A 21,473-nucleotide genomic window follows, 5' to 3' on the forward strand; every position below is an offset into this window, starting at 1 on the left:
GTTCAGTGGGTGCATTTTCCAAAAGAATGCTTTAATTCTGAAAAATAAAGTTGGTCCCACACACGAAATTCAGTCAATGTCTTTTAATTAGATTTCTTCGATATGTAGGCTTTATACCAAGAACATTCATTCAAGATTTCGCTTGGGCCCCAAGTGCGCATGGGCCCCTGGGCCCCTAGGCCCGTGCCCATAATGATTAATGCCCATTGGATAATCCGGGCTTGATCGCAGTTTGCCAACAGGGGGTGCGGCAGTACCTCCAGCACCCCTACTTCCCGCGCCTATGTTAGAGACATATCTCTTCTGAGGAAAGTGGCAAACTTTTTGAAGTCAATTGACTCACACAGTTGTGTAGACCTCCTAGTATTAATACACATATTAACCCACGCTTCCTCCCGCTTTTAGTGTTCCTGGGTATTTACTAACCAGCAGCTATCGGGTCGCCGGTGAAAGCCCTCCTGTGTTCTCTGTCCTGCGGTGGTCTCCGTCATGCTGTCTGGTCCTGTACCCATACATCCATGCCCATAACGTTACCGGGAAAGGGGGCTTTGTGTTCTCCTTTACCTTGTTAAGGTAAACTAGGTTAGCCTCCTTGTGCGCGCTTCTCAAATGTAATTTCAAATTCGTGGTATTTTTCCCTTTAATAAATTGTCCACATATTTTACCACCTTCGACTGCGAGGCACTTGCTTTTATCTGACACCGTCATAATCAAATAGGACTCTGCCGCTTTCTTCCAACATTCGGTACCGCGATGATGCCAGGTGAGGGGCATGGACATGTTGTGTTCAATTTGAAATGGAATGTCGGAATTTCTGGGTTCCCAGTCGGAAACTACATACAGTGGTGTGAAAAAGTGTTTGCCCCCTTCCTCATTTCCTGTTCCTTTGCATGTGTGTCACACTTAAGTGTTTCGGAACATCAAACCAATTTAAACAAAAGTCAAGGACAACACAAGTAAACACAAAATGCAATTTGTAAATGAAGGTGTTTATTATTAAAGGAGAAAAAAAATCCAAACCATCATGGCCCTGTGTGAAAAAGTGATTGCCCCCCTTGTTAAAACATACTATAACTGTGGTTGTCCACACCTGAGTTCAATTTCTCTAGCCACACCCAGGCCTGATTATTGCCACACCTGTTCACAATCAAGGCATCACTTAAATAGGAGCTGCTTGACACAGTAAGGTCCACCAGAAGATCCTTAAAAGCTACACATCATGCGAGACCCAAAGAAATTCAGGAACAATTGAGAAAGAAAGTAATTGAGATCTATCAGTCTGGAAAGGGTTATAAAGCCATTTCCAAAGCTTTGGGAATCCAGCGAACCAGTGAGAGCCATTATCCACAAATGGCGAAGACATGGAACAGTGGTGAACCTTCCAGGAGTGGCCGGCCGCCCAAAAATTACCCCAAGAGCGCAGCGACGACTCATCAAGAGGTCACAAAAGACCCCACAACAACGTCCAAAGAACTGCAGGCCTCACTTGCCTCAGTTAAGGTCAGCGTTCATGCCTCCACCATCAGGAAAAGACTGGGCAAAAATGGCCTGCATGGCAGAGTTCAAGGAGAAAACCACTGCTGAGCAAAAAGAACATCAAAGCTCGTCTCAATTTCTCCAGAACACATCTTGATGATCCCCAAGACTTTTGGGACAACATTCTGTGGACCGATGAGACAAAAGTGGAACTCTTTGGAAGGTGTGTGTCCAAGTATATCTGGCGTAGAAGGAACACTGCATTTCATAAAAAGAACATTATACCAACTGTAAAATATGGTGGTGGCAGTGTGATGGTCTGGGGCTGTTTTGCTGCTTCAGGACCTGGAAGACTTGCCGTGATAAAAGGAACTATGAATTCTGCTGTCTACCAAGAGATCCTGAAGGAGAATGTCCGACCATCTGTTCGTGTACTCAAGCTGAAGGCGAACTTGGGTTCTGCAGCAGGACAATGATCCTAAACACACCAGCAAGTCCACCACCGAATGGCTGAAGAAAAACAAAATGAAGACTTTGGAGTGGCCTAGCCAAAGTCCTGACCTGAATCCTATTGAGATGTTGTGGTATGACCTTAAAAAGGACTCATGCTCGAAAACCCTCTAATGTAACTGAATTAGGACAATTCTGCAAAGATGAGTGGGCCAAAACTGTAAAAGCCTCATTGCGTTATCGCAAACGCTTGGTTGCAGTTGTTGCTGCTAAGGGTGGCCCAACCAGTTATTAGGTTTAGGGGCAATCACTTTTTCACACAGGGCCATGATGGTTTGATTTTTTTCTCCTTTAATGATAAACACCTTCATTTACAAATTGCATTTTGTGTTTACTTGTGTTGTCCTTGACTATTGTTTAAATTGGTTTGATGTTCCGAAACACTTAAGTGTGACAAACATGCAAAGGAACAGGAAATGAGGAAGGGGGCAAACACTTTTTCACACCACTGTATGTCTATGGCATAGACTGAATAAAACAGGTCTATGGTTGGAAATGTCAACTCTGAAAGATATAAAGTTATTGCTCTGTGAAAGACATTGACAAAGACAAAAACTAAGGACATTTACTCAATAATTTTATTTTATTTTAGTTAGTTTTGCAAACAGACATTACAGTTTTAGTCATCGTTTTTTTTGTAATGCCTCGTTTTTATTTTTATTTCAGTTTACGATGTTTTTTCACACCTAGTTTTTGTTATTTTTTTCGTTTTTGTTAACGATTATAACCTTGGTCTGGACATTAAGAGATTCTGGAGGACTATTGATTGAAAGATAATTTTGTATTTCTCTGTTTTTCTGTCCTTAGCTCTCTTCCTTTGTTGATTAACTTTCTATCTCTTTTTTTCAGATTTCAGATTTCAATTTTCCTGTTTCTCTTCTACAATATCTCTCATTCTCACTCTGCTGATACTGTGCATATTTCTCAGGATTATCTTTTAGATGTTTTCTGTATGATTTGGACCTTTGGGCAGCTGCTTTTGGCGCTGCTTTTTCTCACACCTAAACACAACAATTGTAATGAATGAATTTAGTATTTTAAAAACAAATGCATTACTTTACTTAAAATATAGTGACTTTTGATAAATGGTAAATGTATATTAATTCATTTAAGATAACGTAGAAATTAAGCAAAATAAAGTAAATGCATACAGGTATATATATATATATATATATATATATATATATATATATATATATATATATATATATATATATATATATATATATATATATATATATGCTTAATCTTTGTATGTAGTTTATTAGTTCAGGTAACATTTAATCCATATGCATATTTTTTTATTAATTTGTTTAATTTATTAATTTGTGATAAATAATGTTTGAGATATGGCACGACATGTGAAAACTCTGGTGGCGGACAACACCAAAACACAGATATTGTACCACAAAACACAATGTGTTAAAATTAGTAAGATCAACCATAAAAAAGTCTAGGCTTGTTTTTGTTTATACTAATTAGTGGTGCTAAAATGTATTAGATTGAATTTGTTTTGAATAGAATTACACCCAGTGGACATAAATAGGCCCACATTCTGTGAAATACCCTCTAACTGAATGTAGGAAATATATTTTAGAGAGAAGGATCATGATGGAGGGAATGAGAAGAGCAGGATTGAGGGGAAATGGATTGGGAATCCTACTGAAATGAGGAGGAGGTGAACAAGGCAGGAGGTATCTGATTAGTTTTGTAACAGTAGCTGAGTTGTTGGACAGAATCGGAGTATCTAGCTGGCAACTGTAGGTGAAATATGACACCAGTAGATGGCAGAATGGATGCAGACCGCCGTTAAAATACACAAGCAGAAGAAGAAGAAGAAGAAGAAGAAGAAGCAACCGTTAGCGCCTGTAGCATGGATGTATTAAGAGAACTGTAGCCCGTAGCCCCGCTGTCCGCTATCTTCAGCGCCTGTAGCGCCGCTGTCAGCCTACGTTACCGCCTGTAGCTCCGCTATCGCAGGACTAATGGAGAAAGGGTTCCGTCAGTGGAAGGAGCAGTGTCTCAACAAGCTGGACATGAGTAAGAAGGGACAGGTGGATGAGGACATCTCACATGTGGTGTCTCTGCTCAACGGTTGCGAGCAGTACTTCACCACCAGCTCGTGCTCCGGCAGAATCATCCTCATCGACGGGGTGAGAGTCCCGAGTCAGAGCTCGGCTGCGTTAGCTTAGCGTTAGCATTACCCTGCACTGTGGCGAGCTAACAAGCTAGAAACGTCTGGAACGTAAACCTGTTAGTGTCTGGAAGCTTTTATCCCGGGTTTGTCCTAATACCTGCAGGGTAAAGTTTATTCATTCGGCATGAAAACATTATTATTATTATTACTATTACTATAGCATAGTGCCTTGTCTCCCTGCAGGCTCAGAAACACGGCTGCGTTTGGCTGTTTGTCTCACACCAGCAGTGCCAATCCGATGACTTGGTAAGATATGACGACCTCCTGATATTCATCTAATAACAGTGCTTTAATAATAACGAGAGTGCATGTTGTGTGTGTTGCTCAGATGAGCGCTGTGGCCCGCTCCAGTGGAGATGCGGTGTTGAAGTTCGAGCCCTTCGTGCTCCATGTTCAGTGCAGGCGGCTGGAGGACGCTCAGCTCACGGTGAGAGTCCCACCTTCACTGTAGAGTCGGAGTTTTACCGGCCCCTTATATATTTTTACTGGTCCAGGAAAATTGTTAGTTTATTAATGCAATATACACTACCGGTCAAAAGTTTGGAGTCACTTAGAAATTTCCATTCCAGAAAGAATAGCAGCTGAGATCAGTTGCATTGTTTTTTTTAATCAGGGCAGCAGTTTTCAGATTACATTATGTGCTTGCATAATTGCAAAAAGGTTCTCGGCTGTTGTAGACAGAAGTGGCTGAAGAAACGCTTGAAATTCCATGCATTTTGGTCTAAACGTCATACCCAAATTAAAAGTGGTACAGCTCCGATATACTTGTTGGATATGGCCATATTGGAAAGGTGATTGATGTGAGTGTGTTTGTGTATTTGAGAAGTGTTGTATTTTGTAAGGGTTTTTTTGGGCTTTTTTTTCTTTTCACTTTTGAAATGGAAATAAAAAACCGCACAGACATATCTGTAGAAAAGAAATCCTTATAAAATGTATATTTGAGTCTTTTGGCTTCTACATTTTTTTCTTAGTAAGCCGAGACATGTGGCTAATGCCCTATGTTGTCTGTCACCTGTCAGACTGGTTTACAGCAGTGAATTCTAATCGTTTTACAGATGTAGGACTTTGATGGAAATAAAAAAAAACTCCATTCTAGCCTCTGTAACTCTGTGTCAGTAAGGCCTAGAATCACCCTGACACTTGTACCATAAACTTGAGTGTTACCTTTTCAATGATGTCAGGCACACCCCAGAGTGTCAAAGTATATGGGAGCTGTACAACTTTTAATTTGGGCATGACGTTTAGACCAGAAAACGTGAATTATTATTATTATGAATTTCAAGCGTTTCTTCAGCCACTTCTTTCTACAACAGCCGAGAACCCTTTTACAATTATGTAAACACATAATGTAATCTGAAAACTGCTGCCTTGATTAAAAAAACAATGCAACTGATCTCAGCTGGTGTTCTGTCTGGTAGGGACATTTCTAAGTGACTCCAAACTTTTGACCAGTAGTGTATATTGAAATGATTCCTCCAAACAACAAACGCAAAGCCTATTCTGCATCTACAAATGTGTTCAGTCAGTTAAGTTGGATTTGTGTTTTGGTATTATTCTACAGTAATGCTTGTTTTGTATTTACACTGTGTCGAGGCAATGGCACTGGTGCCTTCAGGCCCTGTTTACATAACACTCGTGAGTGAAAATTAAAAAATATTTGATTGGGTTTTTTTTTTTTTTTTTTTTGGCTTAAAAATGCAAAAAAAAATGAAACCACCCTCCAGAGTGGAAATCTTAAACGCTCCACCGTCCTGTCTAAAGGGTAAAAAATGCAAAAGTCTGCAGCCCATATTGTTGTGGTGCCAGGCGACCCACCCCATATTTTGTTCCATAAATCAAAATATAGAGTGATTACTCGCCCATGGCCACTCCGCCGTGGGATATCCACAGCCTGACTTTGATATCTGACTTTTACAGATAGTGTCTTTCTCATGTGGATATGGTACAGGATACTGCTGAAGAAATTCGGTCCATATGTCTTTATATTTTGACTGGCAGGACTCCCAGCCCACGCCCTGTTGTGCCACCAGCATAAAATTGTCAGCTTTTGTTGTTCGCTTCGCCATGTTTTGGTTTGGCGCTGCTAGGGAGAGGAGAGGGAGAGAGAAGTAGAAGGAAGGTTCTACGCAGGCGCGCAGACTTGTTGGTGTTGTGTGGCAGTGCTTTACACTACCACCTAGCTGTCTGGTGTGCATGCTACATCGAATTTCACACACTTTTGCGTCACCATATTCACGCAGATTCCCCCAAAAACGTGGAATAGAAAGGGAAAAGGCAACGCCACTTTTGCCCCTTCTCCAGGGTCCACGTAGAGTCTAAAGATACTATATAACACAGGCTCTGCATTCCGCAGACCACTCTACCTCGGTCTCCTTTTTTAAAAACTCACTTGGCCCTCCCCTCCGTGAAGTACAGCTGAGCTGACGGTGCGTACAAACTATATCTCAACATAGGCTGTTGCAATACTGCAACAGCCAACTCCACAAAAACCAGTGATGGAAAAAAGTAGACTTATCTAAATATCTGTGTGAATGCATGCATATAAACTAAAATGTTACTTGTATAGTGTAACCAATGTAAATTATATATTATTAGCAATACATGCATAATCACAATGTCCGTTAAAACAAGGAGCTCCATGCATCGGTTTTCTTTATTTTAAAACAGCCACAAGTAGATTAAGTGTTCATAAAATGTATGTAAAGTAGCAGACTATGCAAAAACAAATTCTAAAAAGTTAGACTATTTTTGTTTATAATAGGCCTACATAAATCCCAGTCATACTAGGCTAAATATAGGCCACCATCTGGGCCTGCACGGTGGCAGGAAAAAGACGCAGAGTTGTAAGACACGGTGTCTCTACCTTACGATGATTTAGGTACACCAAAGGTAGATTTGCGCTCTGGAGTTGATAAACTGTGCCATGAGACCCTGAATATCCAGGTCATCCAGAATGTCTCTGTGGAAGCAGTGCCATGTGGGAAAGTCTGCTCTTGAGTGATAGTGCTTACTAAAATTCTCCCTCTCTTCATCCCACACCCCAAACATGACATACAAAATGTCGTGGAACAGAAAAAACAACCAGAGATATCATTTTATTGTTGTTGCAGTTCTAAATCTTCGCCACCAAGGGGTGCTGCACCCCGACTTCCCACGCCTGTGCACGCAGGGACCCCCCTGACATCAGATTTAATCCTCTTCTGAGCAGAAAATCCCCTTTCACATACAGCCGAGGAGACCGGGAGGACCAGCATGATGTGCACAAGATGTAGGATGTTCTATAAAGAATGGATCATTAGTGTAGGTTTCATTTAATCAAAAAGTAATAATTACTAACTAAATTAACAAGGATATGATCATAATGGGGTACCTTGTAATCAGAGCTGAATGGCAACTTTGTTACCATCATCTCCCAGAAGGCATGGTAAGACCTGTCCATGTAGTTCCTAAAGATGAATGTCTTCATGGATTGATAGTCCTCTCTGGCCAGACAGGATTCACAGCCATTTCTGAAAAGAGTGAAAAGAAAAACTGACCAAACCATCTATATCTTTATGATAATTTAAGAAGCTCCTCTGCACCATAGTCTTGTCAGCTAATCTCGTTGCTCTGGCCTTCATGACTGAATATCTTGAATGACTTCATGCCTTTTCTGATGTAGACTCTTCATCTATCAAGGAATGGAAAGACAGAGTTGAGAGAGAGATGAGTGTGTCATAATGATAGCTAATCTTAACTGCTTTTTGTTTTGAAATATATATACGTTCTGTCACTTTCAACTGCTTATATATATATATATATATATATATATATATTCTAAGCAAACTTAAAGGTCCAATGTGTAGGAATTTCTCCCATATATAGATATATACTGCCATCAACTGTCTTAAAGGTCCACGCAGTTCAAGGAATTTCTCCCATCTCCTCGTGAGATCACTGCACCAGACTGGCCAGTTCATTAAGTACTGCAGTACATCTCCTCCTCGTGTACTGCACCAGACTGGCCAGTTCTTGCGGTTGTTGTTGCCATCCTGTACCTGTCCCTCAGGTGTGATATGGGGATCTACCGATCCTATGCAGGTGTTGTTCCACGTGGTCTGCCACTGCCAGGACGGTCAGCTGTGCTTCCTGTCTCTCTGTAAGCGCTGTCTTAGGTGTCTCACAGCAGGGACATTGCGATGTATTGCCCTGGCCACATGCGCTGTCCTCAGGCCTCCTTGCACCATGCCTAAGGCACGTTCACGCAGATTAGCAGGGACCCTGGGCCTCTTTCTTTTGGTGGTTTTCAGAGTCAGTAGAAAGGTCTCTTTACTTTCCTCATTTTCTTTTTTTTTTTTAAAGATTATTTTTTTGGGCATTTTAGGCCTTTAATGATAGGACAGCTGAAGAAGTGAAAGGGGAGAAAGAGGGGGAATGACATGCAGCAAAGGGCCACAGGTCGGAATCGAACCCGGGCCCGCTGCGTCGAGGTGCAAACCTCTACACATGGCCGCCCGCTCTACCAACCGAGCTATCTGGGCGCCCCTCATTTTCTTTTAACTGTGACCTTAATTGTCTACCGCCTGCAAGCTGTTATTGTCTTTTTGACCGTTCAACAGGTGCATGTTCATTAATTGTTTATAGTTCATTAAGCAAGCATGGAAGACATTTTTAACCCTTTACATCTCCTAAAGTTATTTTGATTTTTACAAAAGTATCTTTTAAAATACAGTGTCCTGAAAAAGGGGCGTTTCCTTTTTTGCTGAGTTTAGATCATTCTGTGCTTTCACTTACGAAGCAGAACAGCTGAAGGTCTGCCAGTTATTCGGCCAGCCTACCACTCAGCTAGCATCTCGCTGATATGGCCTCAATAGTTGCAATGAGATTCTTTGCTTATGGCCTCAAACAAGTCAGCCAAGAAGTGACAGAAACCCACAAAGCTCCCATCTTCCATACTCTTCTTGGCCTGCAAGGCATAACAAATTTTAACCACTAACCACCAATATCAGTTATTTGTATGCCTCCCAAATATGAAATCATTTTGAAATTAAATACAGACCTTCAGCCTTGGTGGATGATGCAGTCAAATGTTCCATGTGATAATGAACTGCTGTGAACTGGTCAGGGTTCTGCAGATGTCTATCCTTTCCCGTTGCCTGAACAGTTTGTTCCCCCTGTCATCATCACACCTCACAGCTGAATCAATATGGCACCTTAAGTGATTATTTAAACCAGGGGTGTCAAACTTGACTACACTAAGGGCCACAGTAGAAAAGGAGAATCTCATCAAGGGCCAGACATGTAGAGTTTATTTTATTTTTTATTTCGAAAAAGTCAAATATCTTTTACTGTTTTATTCCATGTCTCATATAGTCTTCTCACTTACAGTTTGGTCCACACAAAGCCCTTTAGACGTCTTAGAATTTATCAAATCAAGCAAAACAAAGACTACATTTCAAAAGTCGACTCTCAGCAACCGGTTTCCCAGATTTAATTTAGAAAACTCTCTGCTCCTGTGGGAATTTCTGGGAGTCTCAAAGTCGGCAAATCTACCAAATTCTGCTTTAAGTGTTGTGTAGTTGCCGTTTGAAAAACAGTTTCCTGTCTTTTTGTTTTGGTGCACAACTAGGCGGGCCAACATTTATTGTGAACCTAAATTGATATGCGGGCCGGATCAAAACCTGCCAGGGGCTGGGTTCGGCCCGCGGGCCTTGAGTTTGACACATGATTTTAAACTAATAAATATTCACTGTAAAGACAGCTAAAGAAGTTAGTGATGGGTCTAAACATACCTTGAGCATGTGCATGTTTCACTTCGATGTGGCCAATGAAAATATTCCTTGTTTCCCTTTGTTTAGGATCCTTGCGTATATGATTTCCGATTCCTTTGTTGAAACGTCGGTGTCCCCATCAATCGTAATTGATATATACAGAGCATCCTTGATCTTTGTGTAAGTCTTCTCCTTCAGAGTATCTGCAATTACTCCCAACGAATTGTGCACCTGCTGTATCATTGTTGTATGTTTCGTTAAGTTTTAAGCCATTCTTCCTTTTTGAAGGTCAAGCTGGCTTTTGAATTTGGTGAAGGGTAGTTCCTCCTTAGCAACGAAGTAGGCCGTGTTAAATTTCAACATCTCTGCCTCATCTGCGCTTTGATTTACAGCCTCTTGTCTTCTAAAAGCAACCGGCAGTGGCGTTGCTTTTTCATTTATTAAGATGTCATGGCATACTCCATGCTTGAGGCTAAGATGGTGTTTAACTAGTGTAGGAAACTTTGTGTTTCCCGCAGTTCTGGGGTAGCGACTTCAACATTCCCAGTTCATGGAGTTTGTCTCCTTACAGTACCTCAACCAGCGGAATTCTCGCAGCCAGTCTTCCCAAAAATGGTTGGTTTGGGCCTTTTTTCACCACACAAACCTGTTGTTCTACAAACTTGATGTTAGCGGACTTTGTTTCTAAGATAGCGTTAGCTAGTGTTGTACAGAACCGACTGGTGACTTTTAATTGGCACAAACAACGTCTGTCCAATCAACTTGGCCCACATACTCAGTCAATTTGGAACCAGGTTTTCCTACACTTGCATGGAACGTGAACTAAACACTTCAAAGCATGGATTTGGTCTTTTAAGGAAGTTTTTGTTTAGAAATAAGTTGTTCTGTGTTGTCTCATGAGACCTTGATAGTGGGTCATTTTTTTCAGCATATTGTTTATTAAAAGAGTACGCCACTGTTTTGTTGAAATAACCCAAAAACGGTGACTTTGCGCTGGTCGTGGAGCTCCGCGGGCTGCCGATATCTCTGTGCCCGAGTAGCAGTGCTTCGGCTGTAGCCTACTTCCACCCAATATAGTCCCAAGTCAATATCTGTCTAGGAAATTGTCTAGTCTTAATCTGCATTGCTTTTTTTACTTGTTGTGAATACGCAGGCGCCACAAGAAGTAATTAGGTTTTGTTTTTGTTGTTGTTGGCTCACTTTTACTCACGACATGCTAATGGCAACAAAGGACTCCATTCATTACGCTAAGCTAAGCTAGCTGCGGCGCCGCCGGACTAAGACAATGCATGCAGTGAGAAAAAAATGCCTTTGACCACCTATATAAATATAGAGGAGACGGTGAATAACCCTATTTCAACAAACAGTGGCATATTCCTTTAAATAAACCGACCACTCCGTTTAAAATGTCCTCTCTCTCCTCCAGCACTCAGTGGCCATCAACTCGGGCTTCAGGAACTCTGGTCTCACTGTCAGCAAGACGGGGAAAATCATCACGGTAGGCCTGTTCCAGGACACACACACACAGTCAGTAGCATCAGTAGGACCGTGCAGTCTGCTGCATGTGTTCCATGTCCTGTGTAAAATGTCTCCCTGCTGTGTGTTGTCCCCTGCAGGCGGTCCGCAGCACCCACGGCTTGGAGGTCCCTCTCAGCCACCAAGGAAAGCTGCTGGTGCAACAGGAGTACATCAGTTTCCTGACTAAGATAGCCAATCAGAAGATGGAGGAGAACCTCAGACGGATCCACAGGTCAGTCTGCTGATGCCCTCTCTCTCCCAACGATGACTGTTAGCCACCACACTAAGGAAAGGTTCTCACTAATTCTGTGCATCGGAGTTGAGTTTAGAACGTGCTGCGAGGGGAGCTCACGTTTATTTCTTCCTTTCTCTCCAGATTCTACCAGAATCTGCAGTCAGCGCTGCACGCAGACAACCTCCCAGCAGAACCACAAACGCACCACCCCAGTCAGGAGACCAAGAACCAAACAAGTGTGTACAAACGGAGGCGGAGGAGAGAACGGCAGCCTGGGACTGACTGTTGCCATGGTGACGGCTCCAGCGTTGAGCCAGAGCTGGACGACTGTCTGGACCTGTTCACGTGAAGACGTTGACTGGAGAATGGGGTTGCTCTTTTCGGAGTGTTTCAGTGCAGGTGATCACTTTTTGGAGCCAAAATCTCCCGGATACGGGCACCATCTTGAGTCCGCGCATTAGTGATCGGGCGGTAAGGCCGCGGTGACAAAGTCCCACCCAACCAATCAGGAGTCAACTAACCCCATACTGCAGCCAGCCACCTGGGGGCCATCCAGATGTTTTGGCTTCACATACAGTCTGTTACTCTTGGATCCATCACTCATGGACAGAAGAATAAAATCGGGAGAGTCACTTTGATTTCCATGATTTTACCGATGAAGCATTCCGACAGTGCGAACTATCACAGCAATAAATAGAGCTAAACCCAAAACGGGTTCAACTACAGCTCCCATGAGGCTTTGCCTGTGCTTCTGTGGCTAAGACTCCTATGTATGCTGTTATTTAAATGACAAGGTGCTCATTTAAATATAGACAAAATGACAGATGTTTAAACTAGGGATGCACCGAATCCAGATTTTTGGGGTTTGGCCAAATACCGAATCCTCTTCCCATCCTCAGTAACACACAGTAAACACATTAATGAAGCAGTGTAGTAGTCTAATTTATTGTAGTGGGTATATTGTTTGTATGTATATCTATCTGTCTATATCGGATACACTTTAATGCACCATTTTATGGTGGAAATACCTTTTTATTAGGCCTATGTGAAGAAGAAAAACACAGATGACATTTCAAAATATATCAAATTTTTAATGGAAAGTATGTTACGTGTCATTGCGCATTTTTAAAGATTATTTTTTTGGGGGGGGCTTTTCCCTTTATTATAGTGACAGTGGATAGACCTGAAAAGGGGAGAGAGATGGGGGATGACAAAGGGCAGCAGGTCGGATTCCAATTCCATTGGGCATTTTTTAGTGGGTATATGGAGATCCTGGAGCTTTCTGAATGGGTATCCTGAGTATACCTGCGTATCACGTAGACTACACCACTGTAATGTAAAGTAAACAACATCCACAGCCTTTAAAATAGTTAAATGAAACAACTTAATGTTGAATTCACACGCTCTTTTCACATCGTAGGAAAGCACATCGCTGTTGCAATTTAGTTTGGCAAATCTTCAATAACTAGCGTATGATGAAGCCATGTTGGGTGGGTGAAATTAGAAAGCTAATGTTGGCTAACGAGCAGCAGCCGGCCGTTCGGTTGCTCTGCTCCTGTTGTAGGGAGACTCCTTTGCAGAGAGAACAGCTGTCAGCCCGGGAGAGGCACTGTCTGGTTTTTAGCTGTGACTGTCCTTTCTTTGCCGTACCTGAAGTTGCTGCATTTTGGCTGCTGTCTGTCTACCTCCTTACCAGGACATTTGGCACTCTTATACTTCCTGCTTTGCTCCCATCATAACTACTAGGGCCATTAGTGGGCGCCGCCACTAGAAACCTAAATATAGGTCAGTATGATGCTGGAACAAACCACTTCTGGGGGTGTTTTTAGGGGAGGACAGTGGATTAAACATGGAGCGGGACTTGAACAAAGGGTCTACTACATTAGACACAACATTAGCTGCAGACGGTCATAGATACTGTAGCTGCAACAGTTGAACTCCTTTCCGTGTGTGTGTGTGTGTGTGTGTGTGTGTGTGTGTGTGTGTGTGTGTGTGTGTGTGTGTGTGTGTGTGTGTGTGTGTGTGTGTGTGTGTGTGTGTGTGTGTGTGTGTGTGTGTGTGTGTGTGTGTGTGTGTGTGTGTGTGTGTGTGTGTGTGTGTGTGTGTGTGTGTGTGTGTGTGTGTGTGTGTGTGTGTGAACCTGAATGCATCATCAGGTTTGAGCCTGTAGAAGTCCTCCGAAGTAAATCTCAGCGACACAAGACACCAACAGAAATACAAGACTCAAATTAGATTCAGTCTTATTTGATTTTAATTGACAAACTGTTTTAGATTCCTTCAACTGAAACCAACAATAAAACATGTGATGAAGCTAATACTGAATCTAGGTTTGGTGAATGTCTGAAAGCCATAATTGACTACTGTATCCGTGTCACATTCTCATTAGGGGCTGAGCCCCCCCCTAAAGGTCACACTAACATGAATCTATGCTATAGCCACATATTTCATATTATATTTTTTGTGACTCCCAATGCTGTAGTCACAAAAGAATTTCTGAAACTGATGTAACCTGCGTTGTGAAAGAGAAAGCACCCCCCCATGTAGCTCAAGAAGACAGTTACTGTTTTCCCTGATATCGTTCATACATCTGGACGTTTCCGAACGCACTTGAAGGCAGCTTCATTTCCCGGAGAAAGCAAAGAGACTGAGGCGACAGTCAGCTGGTCCACAAACTCGCGGGCAGTTCAGTGCTTGTGTGTGGTGTTTAAAAAACGTTCTTGTGGCAGTGATTGATGGCATTTCAGAGGTATTTCAACCAGTTCACACGCCACACCTTGTATTTCTCATGCTGATGAAGGCACAAATTCCCTGAAAGCAATAATTGACGTGCGGTTATTTAGAAAAGGTTGCTATTCAGGCAAAGGTAATATACTAACCCTATCAGTGGTTGCATTAGACTTTCTCCCTTGACAGACAGTTGTAAAACTTCATCATAGGTTATGTGCGCACCGCTGCTGCTGTGATTCACACAATCATTAATATCCTCTGCACTCGCGTTACAAGGTACATATTAAACCTAAAAGACTGTGGAGCAGATCTCTGCTAAATATGAAATCCAAAGGACTAGTCAGTCCCTCCAGGATTTCGTAATGTTGCGATCGCGCCAATTCCCGCAAATTCAACCAATCACTGTGACTTTGGTGCGACTCGCAATTTTGCCCAATCGCCGCCACTTTTCCGCAAATTTGACCAATAACCGGAGTTTCCCGCGACTTCAACCAATCCCAGCAGTCCCACGTGCCAGATTTCACGTCAGTATAATGTGACTCTGAGAGCCACAGACCAAGTGGGGGTGAGAGAGAGCTTGTTTCCGATATTGAAGACGAGACTCGAACATCTCACATTTACCAACAAAACGTACAGCGAAAGACCGTGCAAAACATTTCAGACCGTCCTGCCAACCTGTACACATTTTTACATCAATGTACACTGTAACCAGTCCCGCCAGAAAAACGCGATTTATGCGATCGCATAATTCAATTCATAATCAGCCCACCCACCCCAGAGATGAGACGACATGATGACCTAAATTGAGGACAGCTACGCTCATTATTGTAAGTGCAATGATAAGTTAAAGTCCAATAAGTACTTTATCAAACCGTATGAATGTGTGTCCCAGGCCAGGATAGGACATTAACTAACAATGTCAAGATCAACAAGCCACTGACACATGTTCAAATTTGATTCATTCAATAAATAATTTTTTGTATATATATATATATATATAATTATAAAACTCCCGCAACTTCATTGCAACAAACATACAAAAAACATTGCAACTTTTATCGCTATTTTTTTGCGAAATCAGGCATTTTGGGCCGCAACAATCTCAAAAAAGGCTGCGAAATCCCAGAGGGACTGACTAGTGATGATTTTATTTTTAACATTATAGGTTATATCAATAATAAAACGCATATGTTGCATGGAATTGTTATGATCTAGTGACATAGATGCTCAGGCTCAAGTTCTGCGATCCTACTGTATGTGTACTTTGAGTACTGCTGTTCAGTGGACTCGTTTGGGGCCAACTTTTACTTTTCATAAATTTGTATTTTATCTACATAAAACAATTTATTTTATGTGGATGAATCTGTCTGTAATTAATCAGATTTACCAATTGTTATAATTTATTTTGCTAGTCCGTTATGAACAATGGTAAAAATTGAACTGCTAGTGCCGTGTTCGTTTGTTGAGGAGAAGATACAACTTCTCCTTCTATTTAGATTTATTTCCAAGTAATAAGGGAAAAGAGGGTACGGGATTCACAGCTGTGGGCAACAGTCTACTTCGCTCTGAAAACTCCGCAGAAAGTGGCTCAGATTACCTACCGTAGTCTTCTCCCATTGGTTGGCTGGGGCTAGTTCTACTCGGCTGTAGTCTTCTCCCATTGGTTGGCTGGGGCCGGGTCCTCTTTGTGCAGCAATTCCTGGTCAGTGACAGGTGAGGGTTGGTAAGATGAGCAATTCAAAAATATGTCTAAAACTTTAAAAGAAAACATGCCTGAGTTTGTTAAAGTGTATATGTGTTGTATTCATATTATTTAATATGACATTTATACTATTTTTAACAAACGATAGAACTGACTCAAATGGTGTAACCACAAACAAATTACACTCCTAGAGTTCATGTAATTGCTCTCGTGAAATTAGTAGTTTATTTAGTAATACCCTATGAGAATATGTTTTATTATATTTCTAAATTTAAATTATATGGGTTTTTCATTGTACTGAGCAAGACCATATGCTGCAAACATCTTGTTTTATGTGTATTCTTTGACCATGACAGTGTAGTAGAGTATTAAATGATTATCCATGTTAACTTTTTTTTTTTTATACAATATTAGTCTATTAGACAAAATACTGGTTACACCAACTGACCTTAAAACGTCTACAGCAAGGACAAGAAGTTGACAGGAAATAGGCATCAAGGTCAACTGAATTTGATATTTTAATATATATTCATGTCATTCATATTCCATATCAAAAATCATTTCATAACATCAATGAAGAAACCGGATTAACCTGCGTTCGATGTGATTTCAGTTCCGTTCTCATACAATTTCAGTCTATACCCCCATGGTTTTCAAAGAGAGTGAGATAAAGTGTGTGTGAGAGAGAATAAGAGTGAGTGAAAGAGTGGGTATGATCATTTCTTATGAAGAAACAGGATTCACTTGTGTTGTGATTTCAGTTCAGTTCTCATACAATTTTTAAATTTGTAAAGTGTGTGTGAGTGAGAGAGTATCACTTTTCTTTTCATTTCTTTCATCACTAAACTGTTTTGATTACATTTTTAAAAGCTGACAATCATCAATGTGAGTTTGTGCCATCTGATGTGATCTGAATTAATTATTTCACATTAACATAACAATATAAATCAAACAGCGTCTCAGAAACTTAAGACTTGAAATCTTCCTGACCAGAAAAGTTGAGTCTGTGGGGAAAAAAACATGAACCTTTCAGGCTGTGTGCTTGGAATTGTTTCCAGGCATCTTCTGGGAGTTTGGAATGACGCGAGTTCACAGGTTCTGGCTCAGAAATGATGCGAAGAACATCCGACTCATAATAGAACAGGATGTCAGGTGGATGAGGGCCAGGTGAAGACATTCTTCTCGGCTTGCTGTTGCACGCAGCTTACCTCTCCTTCATCCCCAACCACCTGAATGATCTGGCCCGCAAATGGTTTGCCCTCGTATCTGACAAGAGCAAACTTCCCCTGCTTAACTTTCCTGATCTCCCACGCTGTCAGATGTCGAGGCGGTGGCTGGTGGGTCCCGGGAAATCCACTGCAGGTGGCCCAAGACGCTTGCAGATATTGGGTCTTTTGCAAAAGCAAAGCATGTCCCTGTACTGGATCGCAGCTGGCTCTCCACAGGTCACTTGATGAATCTGTAGTGTACCTTTCACAGCTGGAACGAAGGCCGGGACTTTCTCATCATAACTTTAAATTTCTTCTTCTGAGATCCAGCAGCAACGGACACTGGACTCATCCTCAAGGAAGTTGAAGACATCCTCTGCGGTAATGGATGGCGGCCTGCTTGCGGCTGCCACCGAAATGAAAAGCTTGAATTTCTGTATTCAATTTGCAGCTGTAGTTTTCTGAGAACATCCACATGGATGCAGATTTCATCATCTTGTAGCGTTTCTTTTGTTTCTCTGAGAGCTTTTACTCGATGGAGCCAGTAGTATAATTATACATTTTAATTGTATTAACTGCCCTAATAACATTAGGAAATCATAAAAAATTACCTGACATGATCGTTATGAAATCATTATTTATTTTATTAAAAGTTAAGATTTCAGATTTGTTTATCAGTACCATAGCAACACTAACTTCCGCTCGGATTGTCGGATAGGAACCGTCCGTTGCCTGTCGCAAGAGTAAACATTTTTTGAACGCATTCGGATGACCAACGGACACAATTTTTTTCGCACTGCACTCGTTCGGACCCATTCGCATGCGGTCTGTGAATCTCCATAGGAAATGAATGACTTCCGGTCGTTTCGCAGCCATATCGGAGCTGATTTCAAGTGCCAGTGTGTAGGTGGCGTTAGGCTTGGGTGTGGGAAATTGACTCAATATTGCCCCCTACGAAATATCAAAGAAGTAGCCCCTGTAGTTTCTCGCCTAGATGTATGAAATTTGGTAGGCATATGTATCTTGTCCAGACTTACAAAGAAGCCTCTTGAAACCATACGTTAAACCCAACAAGACATTAGCTATATTAAAATGAATGCAAAAAGTATGGATGATTTTGACCATTTGCGGGCTACTTTAAAATACTGCTCCTACAGATGTAACCCGATCGACTTTAAAATTGAGTCGCCGCTTTGTTTACATTCATTTTGACCCGACAGCACACAGCGACATACAGGGAATCCTGTAATGAAACATTATCTAACAAGTTATAGCTAATGTTAGCCAACACATCTATAAAAGATAAACATTAAAATAGTACTTTCAGCATTCAATTAGTATTTTGAAATACATTTGACTCCTAGACTAGACTCCAAATGAATGATAACGTTGCTTTGAATCTTCTGTAACTGTTTGCTGACACGTACCGGCCCAAAAAAAATCCATTGACACAGCTTTTATAATGTACAACTAGGTCAAAATGAATCATGTTTTTAATGCTTTTTATGCTACCATTTTTTCAACCTGTAAAGTCTACCCTCCACTTTCTTTAATTCACGGCTTCTAAGTGCTGATGTGAGTGCGTGTTCAGTACACTGCAAGCTGCTCTTTAGAGATTGTTCAGTGAAATAGAATGGATTCACTGGTTCACTGCAGTCAGATGATTCAGGGAATTCACAGCAGTGGAAGGACAAGGTTTCCCCTCTCGCTCGCAAAAACAAAGCGTAAAGAAGAGCAACTTTCTCAGTCTCAGAGTGGCTTAATCATCGTCATCTTCAGTATGTCATTGTCATCTGCGGATTGATATTTGCTGTGGAGTATTCTTTGTTAAATTGTTCAGATGGATTATACATCACTAGTTGTTACAACACTGGATTATAATGCATTATGGTGCGGGACAGTAAGAAGAAATGAGTAAAACTGGATTATTCACCATGGTGACACAAACCAGAAATTGGCAAAATTGGATTTGAAAGACCAGCAGTAATCCCAGAGGTAACAGTGCCCAGGAGCTTGTTGAATCTGACTGTTGGAGCCTGAACTCACCATGCTGTACTTCCAGGTGGTGATTTTGTCAGCTACAGTGATGCTGCTTTACTACTGCGAGTTTACTGACACTTTCAGTCCGGCACAGCAGGGCTTCATCTGCAGAGACCCGGCTTTAACTAAACCAGATCCTGGACCTGAACAGGACAGCCGGGTACAGCCAGTGATCCTGTACTCTGTGCTGGCTGGACTGCCTGTCGTACTGGTAAGTCTAATGTCATTTAAACACAATGAACAGATGCAAGAGGGCTAGAGAGAGGAACACAGAGTTTTACCTTTTTTTTACATTTACCACATCCATGGAGAATCTTTATGAATTACACGTTATCAAAATGTGTTAATATCACATTGCTTTGCTTCAACATCTACACATACAGTATGTAATAATTTATTTCTAAAACTAATGTTAGCAATGAGAATGGCTCCTTAAAATGTGTAACTGACTTTTCCTAAACAATTACTGATTGAAAAACTGATGTTATGTTAAACTACAGGCCCAGAAACTGTAATAGGTTAAAATAGAACAGGAATAGAAAACTGTCAAATGTCAAAACAGCAGTCTGATATTGAATACAGGCAATTCAGTGTGAATGCAGAGAATAAATCTGCGAATAACATCAGGTATACTGTATAATCATAAAAAAGATTCAAAAGTAATGATTCAATTGACTATTTTTAAAAAAATAAATAATTATTACAATAGAAAATGTAATTACATTTGTTTAAGGGTAAGGACAGCAAAGACTTTGACATTTATTCAACTTTAAACACTAACCTGCTAAATTAAAGCCAACATTTCAACTTATGCCTTCATTACATGGAAGCCTATAGGGGACTTCAACTTAAATATGAATAGTAATTCCACAATAGCATTATACTTTTTGACAAATGTATGTGTGTTTGAGTAAAAATTGAAATGAAAATGCAATTTTAATTTTTTATTTTCACATACTTAGAAAAAAAATAAAAAAATAAAGGCATTCTATAACTATATATAACTGCAATCTATTTATTGTCCTGCCTATGCACCACCTGTCTTTACTTTGTATACCACATTGCACTTTTCTGCTTTTTTTGCACTTCTAGGTGGACGCAAACTGCATTTCGCTTTCTTTGTACTTGTACACTGCACAATGACAATAAAGTTGAATCTAATCTAATCTAATCTAATATATTAAAACCCTCTGAGGTCTCAGGGTGTTTTGGCGATTTTTGCAAATTCTACTTTTAAAAGTACTTGCAAGTATCCTGATCTCATGTATCATATATCAAAATGTTCAGAACAAACTCAGCTTGTGAGTTAGTGAGGCCCACATTTGTCCTAGAGGAATGTGTAAATGGATAATTTGGCCCTAAGTCTGAAAAAATGTATGTTCCGTGACGTAATTTCTGTTTGTGTTTTGGCCTGTGTGTTGTTATCAACTGCCCAGTTTGACAGCCAGCACGCTACAGCTGTAACGTTAGTACAGTCATGAAAGCAGCAAACAAACAGGATCAACGGAGATAGATTATACCCGACCTAAAATAAAACGGCATGTTTCTAACAGTTGTGCGACCAGAGACGTAACAAACCCCTGGTAAATATTGGAGATGTATTTGAAAGATGGAGACAGGTTAGAGTCCAAAAGGATGCTGAGTTGGCTAATTTCCTCCTGAACAGGTAGGCTAAGCATTAGCTTCAGGCTAATTTATCACGGCTACAAGGGACGGGCATTTTATGTAATTTCAACATTTGTGTACTCACATTGAATTATATAGCTAGGTTACTCGCAAAAACAATTGAGACACAGCCAGTAAAGTGATCATGACTGGTCCCGGCTAACGGCACCATGCTAACCCTGCTAACGTTACCGGAGGACCAGGCAAGCGGGCCACGGCTGTCTACAACATGTAACGTTAGCCTGTTCAGCGGCCGTAGCCGACAACGGTGAGTTATTGTAAGCCAAGAGAGGGAGACTGTACATCGGGAAGAGGGGGCCCTGAGTTTGCAGTGTGTTTAGCGATTGTTGCCGTGAAGGTAAATACACAACATGGTTTCACGGCAGTTCGTGAAATGGTCACGTTATTTTTAATCTATTGATTCATGTTCACGGGGACGTTTTTG

General features: G+C 41.1%; 2 protein-coding genes across 2 annotated transcripts in view; both read left to right on the forward strand.

Annotated features, from left to right (window-relative positions):
* The first annotated feature begins 3,596 nt into the window (after nucleotides 1–3,596).
* On the forward strand, nucleotides 3,597–12,612 carry tyw3 (tRNA-yW synthesizing protein 3 homolog (S. cerevisiae)). The gene is made up of 6 exons (XM_028593630.1): nucleotides 3,597–4,139; nucleotides 4,367–4,429; nucleotides 4,512–4,610; nucleotides 11,360–11,431; nucleotides 11,550–11,683; nucleotides 11,828–12,612. Exons 1-6 carry the CDS (start codon nucleotides 3,972–3,974, stop codon nucleotides 12,033–12,035), a joined length of 744 nt encoding a protein of 247 aa, XP_028449431.1. The 5' UTR covers nucleotides 3,597–3,971; the 3' UTR covers nucleotides 12,036–12,612.
* Nucleotides 12,613–19,370: 6,758 nt separating this feature from the next.
* The window catches only part of LOC114565157 (phospholipid phosphatase-related protein type 5-like), a 28,857-nt gene continuing 26,754 nt past the window's right edge, over nucleotides 19,371–21,473 (forward strand). The window contains exons 1-2 of the mRNA XM_028593046.1: nucleotides 19,371–19,574; nucleotides 21,288–21,386. Coding sequence (XP_028448847.1) covers nucleotides 19,371–19,574; nucleotides 21,288–21,386 — 303 coding nt within the window. The remainder of the gene's footprint in view (nucleotides 19,575–21,287; nucleotides 21,387–21,473) is intronic.

This window comes from Perca flavescens, chromosome 12, assembly GCF_004354835.1.
Source record: "Perca flavescens isolate YP-PL-M2 chromosome 12, PFLA_1.0, whole genome shotgun sequence".
Classification (NCBI taxonomy): Eukaryota; Metazoa; Chordata; class Actinopteri; order Perciformes; family Percidae; genus Perca; species Perca flavescens.